The sequence below is a fragment of the Columba livia genome, chromosome W (assembly GCF_036013475.1).
Source record: "Columba livia isolate bColLiv1 breed racing homer chromosome W, bColLiv1.pat.W.v2, whole genome shotgun sequence".
In the NCBI taxonomy this organism is placed as follows: Eukaryota; Metazoa; Chordata; class Aves; order Columbiformes; family Columbidae; genus Columba; species Columba livia.
Genome location: NC_088641.1, coordinates 12,938,125 through 12,950,880, shown reverse-complemented (window position 1 = coordinate 12,950,880; position 12,756 = coordinate 12,938,125). Strand labels below are relative to the sequence as shown.

The 12,756-nt window shown below is 45.1% G+C and overlaps 1 protein-coding gene across 20 annotated transcripts in view; it reads right to left on the bottom strand.

Annotated features, from left to right (window-relative positions):
* Nucleotides 1–11,034, bottom strand: part of LOC135577122 (ceramide transfer protein-like) — a 163,660-nt gene extending 152,626 nt beyond the window's left edge. For 9 of the 20 annotated variants that reach the window (XM_065044855.1, XM_065044856.1, XM_065044859.1 and 6 more), the window contains exon 1: nt 9,872–10,323. In XM_065044855.1, coding sequence (XP_064900927.1) covers nt 9,872–9,967 — 96 coding nt within the window. In that variant the 5' untranslated portion in view covers nt 9,968–10,323. Of the gene's footprint in view, nt 1–9,641; nt 9,751–9,871; nt 10,324–10,919 lie in introns of those variants that run through there. The other 11 variants (XM_065044848.1, XM_065044852.1, XM_065044854.1 and 8 more) reach the window with 8 other exon arrangements.
* Nucleotides 11,035–12,756: the final 1,722 nt, after the last annotated feature.

Below are 12,756 nucleotides of genomic sequence, written 5' to 3'. Positions count from 1 at the left end.
ATCCGGCTCGTTATGTCCTCATAAAAGGCTATGAGGTTGGTCAGGCACTACTTTCCCTTGGTGAAGCCATGCTGACTGCCCCTAATGACACTCTTGTCCTCGATATGCCTTGAGATGGCACCAAGGATAAGTTGTTCTATCACTTTTCCAGGGATGGAGGTGAGGCTGACCGGTCTATAATTACCCGGGTCCTCCTTCTTGCCCTTTTTGAAGACTGGAGTGATATTTACTTTCCTCCAGTCCTCAGGCACCTCTCCCGTTTCCCAAGACTTATCAAAGATGGAGAGTGGTCCAGCAATGACCCGAGCCAGCTCCCTCAGCACCCATGGGTGCATCCCATCTGGACCCATGGATTTATTGATGTCCAGATAGCCGAACTGCTCCCTAACCCAGTCCTCATCAACCGAGGCAAACTCCTCCATTGTCCTGACTTCCCCTGGGGCCTCAGGGGTACGGGGCTCCTCAGGACAGCCTCCAGCAGAGTAGACAGAAACAAAGAAGGCATTCTGTAACTCTGCCTTCTCTGTATCTTGCGTCACCAGGGCACCCACCTCATTCATCAGTGGACCTACATTGCCTCTGGTGTTAGTTTTATCTGCCATGTATTTGAGAAAGCTCTTTCTGTTGTCCTTGACCCCTCGTGCCAGCTTTAATTCTAAGGAGACCTTAGCTTTCCTAGTTGCCTCCCTACACCCTCTGACAACAGCCTTATATTCTCCCCAAGTGGCCAGCCCCTCCTTCCATGATCTATAAACTCTCCTCTTCCACTTGAGCTTACCCAGAAGCTCCCTGTTTAACCATGCAGGTCTCCTGGCTCCCCCTTCCTTGACTTCCTTCGTGTCAGGATGCTCTGATCTTGAGCTTGGTAGAAGCAGTCCCTGAAAGCTAACCAACTAGCTTGGGCCCCTTTACCTTCAGGCAGCCTTGCCCATGGGATTTCCCTTAGCAATTGTTTGCAAAGGCCAAAGTTTGCCCTGCTAAAGTCCAGGGTTTCAATTCTGCTTGCTATCCTGTTCCTGCCACACAAGATGCTGAACTCCACCATTTCACGGCCACTACAACCAAGGCAGCCCTCAACCTTTACCACTTCAACCAGACTCTCTTTGTTAGTGAGGATCAGATCCAGCAGTGCTCCTCTCCTAGTCAGCTCCTCCACCATTTGCATCAGAAAGTTATCGTCAGTGCACTGGAGGAACCTCCTGGACTGTGGCTGGCTGGCTGAGTAGTCCTTTCAGCAAACATCAGGGTAGTTAAAATCCCCCACCACAACCAGGGCCTGTGACTGTAAGGCTGCTCTCAGCTGCCTGTAGAAGGCCTCATCAACTTCCTCACCCTGATCTGGTGGCCTATAATAGACACCCACAACAGTATCACCCCTGCCAGCCTGCCCCTTAATTCTCACTCATAGACTCTCAACTCACTCCTCATCCACCCCTGGACAATACTCAATACATTGTAGTTTCTCTCTCACATAGAGAGCAACTCCACCACCACGCCTGGCTGGTCTGTCTTTCCTGAAAAGGACATAACCATCCATGACCACATTCCAGTCATGTGAGCTGTCCCACCATGTCTCTGTAATTGCCACCAGGTCATAATCTCCTGACTGAACACAGGTTTCTAACTCCTCCTGCTTATTCCCCATGCTGCATGCATTGGCGTACAGGCATTTCAGAGAGGAGCTGAGCACACTGATTTCACCCCGGGGGTATGGGAGGCCTCCCAGCCTTCACGAACTCTAGAGTGCTGCCCCACTGATGCAAGCCCAGCTCCAACCCCATCCCCCCTCGAGTCTAGTTTAAAGCTCTCCAAATGAGCCCTGCTAATTCCTGTCCCAGCATCCTTTTGCCCCTGCAAGATAAACCTTCCCCATGTATCACTGCTCGGACTGGTGTCTTATAAAACCAGCTGTTATCAAAGAACCCTAAGCCCTGCTTGTAGCACCAGTCTTGTAGCCAATTGTTTACGGACTGAATTTTTCTATTCCATCCCACATCATCACCCAAAACTGGAAGGAGGGAAGAGAAAAATCACTTGAGCCCCAAACTCTTTTACTGTCCATCCCAAGGCCTTGAAATCTTTCTTCATTCCTCTCAGAACACAGGATGCAGCTTCCTCCCCATCTGTCTGGAAAATTAGCAGTGGGTAGTAGTCCGTTGGGTGCACCAGGTTGGGGAGCATCCTGGTGATGTCCCTGATCTGGGGTCTGGGTAGACTACATACTTCCCTACAATGTGGGTCAACCCTGCAGATTGGGCCCTCTGTCCCTCTCGGAAGGAAAATGCCTACTACAATTACCCTTCTTTCTTTCTTATCTGAGGCTGTCTTGAGGTGTGTAGTCAACTGCCTCTTTCTATGCAACCTTGTAGGCGGGCCTTGCACCACATCCTCACCTACCTCTTCTTCCAGATCCAGGGCCTCAAATTTATTACAAAGGGGCATCTGGGGAAGCAAAGCAGGTAGGGAGGGGGTTGCCCACAGCGCCCAACTGGAACTCACTTCCAACCCTCGTCATTTTTTCAGTCCCCTACCTCTACCCAAAAGCAACAGGGTAGGGGCTGTCTCGGGTCTTCCCCCTCTGCCCGACAGGGCAAGTGGGTCCATCACCTTTTGAGGGGTATCCCCCTGGAGCCTCTCTGAGTGGCACACCAGGGAGTTACTCCACCAGTTCATCTCCTTTTCATACTCCCCAATGGACCTAAGTGTCTCGACCTCATCAAGTTTCACAACCATGCTGAGCAGATATTGCACCTGCTCACATCTCACGCAGGTGGAATGCTGGCCGTCCTCACCAGGCAGCAGCAGGCTCTGGCACTCCCTACAGCCACAAACCTGAACAGCCACGGTTTGGAGCAGGCCATCAGTCTGAGTTGCTGCAGTCTTTTTGAGACAAGGTCTCTTTCTGGAGGAGACCATAGTCAGCAGCAGTCTGGGACACTGGCAATAGGTGAGAGGGTCTAACAAGCAAAAAGTGACAACCTCTGCGCCCTACTACACGAGTTACCACATCCGCTGCTGCAGCACAGTGTGGCTGGTACTCATCCACATCACAAGCTGGTTGCCCCTCCCAGTGCCTGCTGGATAGCGAGGCGTTGCTGCCCTCCCTGAGGCTTTTTCAAGGCGAGGGGCAGGGGTGTGATCGCCCTCGCCGTGGTAACGCCCACACCACGTCAGCTGCTCTCGCAAGGGCTGCCGGGAGACTCCAGGTCTCGAGATCGAAAGCGCCCGACAGTTAATGGCTCTTTAGCATCTTTTGTGTCTCACTGTGGCTGTCCTCCTGTCCAACCCCTAGGGCAGGTCACCTCAGTCACATAGACCTCCCCCACGGTTAGGGAAGCAGAAGGGGGGGAAACCTCAGTCAACAGACAGGATCCTCTGCAAACAAGATGCCCAGGCCCAAAAATGACCACAGCCAGATGCAACCAGACTATAAAATGGGGCACCCACCAAAGACCCTCTTTGAGTGGTCTTCTCAAAGCAGCAGGTCTGTGAAGATAACCCTCCCCTTAAATCAGGGACACCATCTAAGGAGACTTCCTAGGATTGAGAGCCCTCACGTTCTCTTTGGCAAGTGATTATTTCTTCTGGATATATCCTTGATTGAGTCCTTGCCCCTCCCCCCCCAGTGATTATTTCTTTTAGGTACCCTTGAGTGAGAAAGGTTTCTCTTTGAGTGAGTGTGTACATGCTGTGGATCATCATTCTTGGGTGGTCATATGGTCATAATACCCTCAACTGGTATATCAAACCTGCATTTTATTAAATGTTTTCAGAGTACAGATTGATTTTGGATTACCCCCTGCTTGCATTGGTTTTGGTTCCAAATTGAAGTTGGCTTAAGGTTACATTGGCTTGGAGTCACTTTCGGGGTGCCTCTGTGACACTACAAAAATAATTTTACTAAAGAACCTAGTTCTCTTTATGTAAATAGAAACATGCCATTATCCCATCAATACAGTATATAACTACAGTAGTGCCTAGAGCAATCCGTTTTTTAACAAATTAATATTGCCCATAGATATTGCTTCAGGTTTTAATTCCTAATCACTTTCTCATTAAGATTATACTTGCTTATCAGCAGACATCTAATCACCCTTTTGTTATTCAGATTTTTCTAGGGACTTTACATCCACACATAGAATGAAAGTGATATTCCAGAAACAAGTCCTAGATTCATCCTACAAAGATCTAGTTAGAAGCAACTAAAAGTTCTGATTATTCATCGTATTTGTAACACCTTCTCAACAATACTGAACCACACTTTGTGGAATCATATGACACTGATCAGGACTGTTCTATAACTCTGGCTACACACTGGTGCTTGGTCTTCAATCACAGTGTTGCTAGATAGGCCAAAAGACCTGACCCTGAGACCTACTGGTAAGTTAATATTAGACTAATAATAACAGCCTATGCTAGGCATTTCATCAACTTCTAATACAAATAATAAATGAGATGTTTAATAGCAATTAATTTTCAACTGTAGAACAAAACCTATCGCAGAAATGAGAAATCAACTATGGACAGTTGATTATCACCGAATTTTGTGGACATGATTAACATAAACTTTGCTCATTATAATGTCATTTTAATTCCAAAAAAAAAAAAAAAAAAAAAAAAAAAAAAAACACACACCTCTTCATTGAAGGCTACCCGCCTCCAGAAAAAGACCCCTACTCACTGAGCATGCATAGTAAAAATAACGTTATATAACTTGTATACAAATATTGTAACCAATCAGCCCTACAGGACTGCCCTGACAGTGTGTGTATACTAATAACATTTTGTATAAATGATTGAGACTTCCATATTGCTGGTATGCTAGCTTAATCTAGCATCTGGACTTATACAGCTCTGTAATAAAATACCTCATCTCTGTGTGCAGAATTTGGCTCTTACGCATGCACACCACGTAATGAACCCTGTTTTATGGAAAACAGTGCAAAAATTAGATAAAAATGGAAACAAAAGCACTGATAATTTTATCATGCAAGCACTTCTTTGATTATGAAAGCCATTCTTTGGCAAAAAGTTTCAAGAGGTAAGTTTAAAATGTCTCTTTTTAGCATTTAATTCCAACCATTATTCACTGTATGGGGATATAGTGGAAGATTTGGTGAGGAGGTTGGTTAAATGTAAATATGCTCAAGTGACTTGCACCAGTCTGTAGAAAAAGCACATACATCACAATAATTGTTTTACTGACCTTGTGCGCTTGATGAGTAGAACCTCTGTATTAGATACATTGGCCTGTGAGAAACTCTAGGCACCTTATCACTATGTCTGAGATTCCTGCTTTGTTGTGAGAAAGAGCGGGAGGCTGCACCTGCCTGAAGCCTTGAAATACAGGAGAGCTCAGCAGGCCCAGTGATCTTCCAGCAGGGCTGAACTGACCAGCACCTGCATCCCCACTGGTGTCACCTCTGCCTGGGAGCTTAGGTGTGGCATTCCAGTCACGTGAGCTGTCCCACCACATCTCTGTAATTGCCACCAGATCATAATCCCCTGACTGAACACAGGTTTCTAACTCCTCCTGCTTTCTCCCCATGCTGCATGCATTGGTGTACAGGCATTTCAGGGAACAAGTTGAGCACACTGATTTCACCCTAGGGGTATGGGAGGCCTCCTGGTCTTCATCAGTTCTAGAGTGCTGCCCCACAGGTGCAAGCCCAGCTATAACCCCATTCCCCTTCAAATCTAGTTTAAAGCTCAGCAGATGAACCCTGCTAATTCCTGTCCCAACATCCTTTTCCCACATATTACTGTCTAGACTGGCATCTTATAAAACTAGCCATTATCAAAGAACCCAAAGCCCTGCCAGTAGCACCAGTCTCATAGCCAAGCATTTATGGACTAGATCCTTCTATTCCATCTCACACCACCACCCGAAAATGGGAGGAGGGAAGAGAGAATAACTTGTACCCCAGACTCTTTTACCAACTGTCCAAAGGCCTTGAAATCTTTTTTCATTACCCTCATACTATGGAATGCAGCTTCCTCCTCACCTGCCTGGAAGATCAGTAGTGGGTAGTAGTCTGTTGAGTGCACCCTGACCCAGGCTCCGGGTAGACTACAAACTTCCCTATGATGAGGACCCTCTGTTCCTCTCTGAAGGGAACTGCCTACTACAATTACCCTTCTTTCTTTCTTATACAGAAGCAGTCTTGAGATGTGGAGTCAACTGCCTCTTCCTATGTGACCTACCTAGCAGTATATAATGAGAGTATATGCTCAGCTTAGCCCAGCAAATGGGCATTGATGTGGTTACTACAGCAGAATCTTCTGGGGAAAAATGTTGGTGAACATATAGTAGATATGTTGAAACTAAAATATTAAATTCAGCTTCTACTGTTTTATAGACTAAATTTGTGTAGAACATCAGAGGAGAAAAGCCCAAGTCCAGTTTTGCCAAAAGACTCTGTTCAGAATGGTTCTGTTTCTTCAGATCTTCAGGTAGGAAAGAGGCAATCTCATTTGGTTTGTTATTGGTTACGGCATTTTATTTGGCAAAGGATAATTATGAGGAAATCTAACAAAACTTGTATTTTTTCATGTTTTAGGTATACAGGAAAATTATATAAATATTATTGAAAGAAGCCAAGTAGACAAAAAAGAAAAACGAAACCAAACAAATCTAAGATTAAGATGTTTTCGCTTGGATTCCCTATCGTGCATTTGACAAGAAATTTCAATTTATGTGAAAATTCTCATCTAACCGTAAGAGGTTGATCAATGACAGCTATAAATAGAATAGTACAGTTGATACCTAAAATCAGAAATTAGTAATAAGTTAATAAGAATAAGGGTCACAGATTTTAGGGGCTTACTAAATTAATAAGAATAAGCTTCACAGATGTTAATTTTAGGCACTTATTAGGTGTTAAGTCACAAGAATGGTATTTGTTGAGATAATCATGAGAACTTTAGGAGACAATGCCCTTGCTCTCAGAAGATAAAGTGGCAAGACCAGTGCAAGGACCACTTCATACTGGTTTTGTTATTCAGTTTGTAAACGCAAAGAAATGTAATGCAAATGCAAAGGATTTCCTGGAAATGTAATGAACATATATTAACTGTGTGGATATAACCTTTGTCTGGAGCTTCTTCACTCCCCCTTACTAGGCAGACCTATCCCCATGAGGATGCTTGACATGCATCAATCATTAAAATGGAATGCTACTTCTAATACCTTTAACCTTTTAGAAGTTTCTTCAATTTGCTGATTTTACAGTATCAGAGTTTACTTACCTTTTTCTTCTGGCGTTGTTCTTTATGTGTGTTAAGTCTTATCAATAAGCACAAATTTGACACAATAGAACAGAAGCCCATTATTTCAGAGGGATAAAGCGTAGCTATTGGTTAAGGCTTCTTACATGATATTAAAACTAGATTTATTGTTTAATTAATGGATTTTATTTCCCTTGGAGTAGCATTGTGCCCAAGTTTATCTCAGAAAGGAAATGCTAATTATCTTTTTCTGCATCAAATACGCCAGATATGCTGGAACTCTAATGGTGGGTTGTTTGTTTGTTTTTTTTTTTTTTTTTTTTTTTTTGTTGTTTTTTTTTTTTTTTTTTCCTCCCTTTTCTGCGCTCAGCATTCTTTTGAGAGGATGCAAAGATACTGGATAAAGTCTTCGTCCTATTCTTTTGAAAGCAGCAGGTTTTCATCCTTTAATACTCTGTGAGCCAATGCAGGTAGGATGCAGGAACAATCACAAAACCATGGATGAAACGCAAAGAGTAAATTTAGCTCCATTCCCTCACAAACTGAAGGATCCCTGAAGCAGCACCCGAGCAGAGGCACACAAGCAGGGGCGCAGGCCCTGCAGAGCTCAGTCCATGCTAGAGGCTCACCAAACCTGCTGGTTTTGCATGTATTTCAAGGACTCAAGCAGGCATAGTTTACCACTGTGGTTTGATCTTTCCTACAGCAGGACAGAAATCTCAAGCATACTTAAAGGCACCCTATCAAACATATCACAGACTAATGTTACCTAAACACAGAGGTTGTACTTGTCAAGCACACAAGACTAAACAACAATTAGTATGGTATATGTGTTTTTGTACACCCCAGCTGCAAGTCACTTGAGCATGTTGACAATCCTTCTCGACAATCTTCCATTACATTCCCACAAATACTACTTGAGTACCATGGGGTGCTTTTCCTTTGATAATAGTATTCTATCCAAAACAAACTAGTTTTGACAAAAATAAGTTTTGCTAATTGCCCTATAGAAATGCATCTCCACTTTTGTCACATGGTGGAATAGGCATGTACAGTAGAAGCACTGTTAAATTCACGTTTTTTTCTTTGTGCGGAATGACCTCGGCCTTCTTAAACTACCAGTTTATGAATGATTCATTTCTGCAGTACATATGCTTCTCTATTTGTGGTCATATCTCATGGATAAATTTTCTTAATTTGTATTCATTAATAGTAATTTATCTGTATTTCCAATGCCCTTTGTAATTGGAAAACAGGATGAAGGCATTGTGTGACAAACTTTGGAAGACCAGAATTTTCTTTTATGATCTACCTGATTATCAAGGAGGTTCTAAGACCATCTTGTAGAGAATGTTAAAGTAAATCAATATTACTGAATAGCCACTTTATATCTGAGAACTTATCTAGTCTAGCAATAATTCAGTTTTGACAAACGAACCAAGGCCCTTCTTTTCTCCTAACCATTCCCTCCTATCTCTGGGCTTAGAAACATTTTCAAGACTGGAAAGAGTTCACAGAATCCCTCACAAAACTCTGACTACTGGTACTGTTACAGCTCTTTTCTCAGCATCCAGAGCCTGTTTATGAACTCAGTACTGTGCCTTATACACTGGCCTGTGCCTGGCCTTATTGCATAGGAAGAGAAATAAATTCAAAACATAGTGCTTTAATTCTCAGGATATCTCAACATTATTCGGAATGTACTTTTTTTTTTTTTTTTTAACAGAAAGTCTGCGCTCCTAAAGTTTCCCAGTATTATCCAACATATACTTGCAACTCATTTTCAGTAATAAAAAGCAAAAAATTATGTTTACTTTTAAAAGGGAAAAACGAGCTTGAATACCATTTTTCTTCTGTTACTCCCCACCTCCTGTATTTCTTGCTGCACGGATATTTTATTGCCCTGTTTTAACACCTGAACTAAAGTTTGTGCTGCTCCTGTGTTAGGGCCTGCTACTGGGAACTGATCACGGGCTGCGCGGAGCTCCCTGCACGAGAGCTCCCGGGCAGGGGAGCGGAAAGCCGCGGCCCCAACCCGCACCCGGGCCCACCGCCAGCTTCAGCCAGGAGCCTGAGGAGTGGGGAAGACGCTCTCCTCGCGCACACCCAGCCGCTCCCTCGCGGGCCTCGCTCTCCGGAAGCCAACGGCCTCGAGGTGGGGGGGGGGACGGGGGGACGGGACACACACGACACCTCCTCCAGCCGCTCGGCCAGGGCTCAAGCCACACCCGCGGCTCTTCCCCAACAAAGTGCTTCCTCACACCACCTCTCGGGGATGGGGCGGTCGCTGCGCACATGCGAGGCTAACTACGCCAGCTTTCTTCCCCCCCCCGCCAGCCCACTGGGGATGTAGCTGGTGCCCCCACCTGAAGGAGGGGGCGCGGGCGGTTCACGCTGAACGCTAGAGCGCCTACCTCCCCGCCATCAGGTGGCAGCTACCTCGGCCGTGTTGGCGCCTCCACCGGCACCGGGGAAGGCGGGAGCCTCGGCCTGATTGTCCGAAGCGGCGGGGTGGGAACAAGACAGGCGGAAGGGGCTGACAGCCCTCGACCAACTGCGGGAGGGGGAGCCCATAGTGCGGTGCAGAGAGGGGAAGCGAAAGGCTGCCAGGCACAGGCTGCAAAGAGAAGGAAAGGCAGCTTACCTTGCTGAGCAGCCCACAGAGCTCAACAGGCAGCCCAACCTCGGTCTCAGGGTCCTCTTCAGAGCCAGAGGAATTCCAACTCTGATTGTCCGACATAGTCGAGCAGAGAAGAGCCCAGTGACCCCTGCCCACAACAGCTTCAGTCTCCTCCTGCTGAAGGGACGGGAGTAGCAGACTCTACCTGAGCAGCACTGCGCCGCACCCGCAGTGCCACCAGCGCCGCTCGCCCCTAACAGCAACTGGCCGGCGCGGAGACACGCAAGCTCGGGTTCCTTCTTCACTGTAACTCCACGATCCCTACCCGCGGCAAAAGCCACAACATAAAGGTAACGAAGAGAGAAGGAACAAGTACGCGCCTGCCTGCCGCGCACTCAAAACACAGCAGACACCACCATCTTACGTAAGGCAGTTACTTTGTGCCTCTATTTATCAGCTCCGCCCCTCGCCTTCCCTCCGAGCTCGCCAGCTGGGCCGCGCGGTGCCTGCCGGGAGTTGTAGTCTTGTTATGTGCAGCAGTAAGAGTGAAGACAGTTGGTTCTCGGAGACGTAGTCCGCTGTGGTGGCTGTCTTCCTCCCGTTGGCAGGTGGCCGCCATCTTGGTTTCGTCGTTTCTGTGGCGCTACCGACGGTTTTCGTTTCTGTAACCCGATGAGGTAGGGCGCTCCGTTCCCTCTGCCTCCGGGCAAGGGAAACGGTGCTGTTTAGGAGAGGGTTCGGTGTGGCGTGCCAAGTAGTCGTGCTGTGCGGCTGCAGGCAAATGGGCTCAGCAGCTCGCTCCTTCCGGGCTGCTGAGGTGCCTCTGCGCTGCTTTCTTTCATTCCGCTTCACCAGCTCATCCCAGAGCTGTATTATGAGCAGAAGGAAAAGTGGCAATCAAGCAGTCTGCATCAGCTGTGAGGTAGTGGTGTACTTTCATTTGCCTAATATTTTGACAGTTTAGGGAATGAAACTATAAACACTGTTTTCTTCAGAACTCCATCTGAGATATATATCCTTGCCGATATTTATGTGTGGAGAAAGGAAAAAGAAAAAAGGCAGTTAAACATACCTCTTCACAGTTGATGAACAGATGTAGTAGATTGGGAAGGACTGGCCCATCTCCTTTCTCGTGATTTCTTGAAAAACAAAAAAAGTGCGTTGAATACTGTTAGTTGGGGAAACTTCAGTTTCGGAACACACACATCGAGCAATGTCGTAAAATTGTATTTTCTCTGACTTCCTCCTTGTGACAAATCATTGTGTAATTTTTCCATGTTATGCTGCTTGAAAGTTTCCATTGAGGGATTGTTTGGTTTGTGTTTTTTTTTTTTTTGAAAGACCTCTTAGCATTGACATAACTATTTATATGTGTCATGGAAAAATTTTTTACAGTGAGGGTGGTAAAATACTGGAACATGTTGCCCAGAAAGGTGGTAGATGCTCCATCCCTGGAAATATTCAAGGCCAGGCTGGACAGGGTTCTGAGCAACCTGGTCTAGTTGAAGATGTCCCTGCTCATTGTAGGGGGGTTTGACTAGATGACCTTTGAAGGTCCCTTCCAACCCAAACTATTTTGTGATGCTATGATTCTATGGTTTAACCCCAGCTAGCAATGAAGACCATGATAGCTGCTTATTCACTCCCCAAGTGGGATGGGGGAGAGAACCAAAAGGGAAAAACTCGTGGGTTGAGATAAGAAGAGTTTAATAAGACCATAATAATAATACACTGCTGCGAGGGCGAAAACTCATGGACTCTACACAATCCAATATGAATTCAAGCAAAGCCATTTATTAAATAAATAAATCTCCATCTAATAGAAACCCATCCACACAACAACCTTAAGAAAATCCCTCCAATCTCCCACAATTCCCCCTTTTTGTTTTTGAACCAGCCAGGCCTTGTTTACAATGCGCGGAATAATCTTTGAAATACACTGCAACATACAACATATGATTAACAACAATGATTACAGTTACATATAATGTAGCTAAGCCTTACATAATAAGATCAAACAACTACCCACCTATTTCCAAGCTTTTAAACCATTTGTCAAACCTTAATTCTACTATGACAATCTTATTAGCGTGCTGTTTTAGTTTGTCTAAAATACCATGAATAGATCCAGAATGATTAAACAAGTTAATACATCTTTCTCCTAAATTCATCACAACCATGTCCTTACGATAACAACAAAAATCTATAGCAACACGACTTTGAAATGTAACATGCCTAATACCATCAACATCTACTATTAACTGAGTTACTATCTCAGAGGTTAGATTAGCCTGTTTAAAAGACCAATAGCTTAACTTTGATATGTCTCCTAAAGCTTTACCAGCCGCTAGACTAAGGAGAAAGAGTGCAGTAGATACTATGGTAGGAATGTCTCATAATTTTACCTCATTTTTGCATTGTCTATCTAAGGGTAATATCACCCTTTTGACTCTCCTGCTGTTTGCTCAAATTTCCATTCTCCAAAAAAGGTACACCACCTGCTTGCTAATAGGCTTCTAGACCACCAGGTCTGTGAGCATCTATAGCACTGAATTAGGATCCATGGTTTACATGTGAAACAGTCCTCACAACTTAGCTCCCTCCTATCTGTCTGCATCCGTTAAGTCTTTGTTGTCTTTATTCGGCCATGGCTTAACCAATTCTGTGGGAATCCACTTCGATTCTTGGCCTGTAATGACACAAGCATAACCTTTTCCCCAGGTTATCAACTGATGTGGCCTTTTCCATTTACCATTAACTAGTGTAGGTTCTTTCTGATTTAGCATGGTTTTGGGTCATACTTGCAAAGTGTTTCATCACAGGGCAAATTTGGGCTGCACCACTTAGATATAAGTGATTCATCACATACAATACTTGTGACAATTGGTTTTGTGGTGTTTTCCCTACTT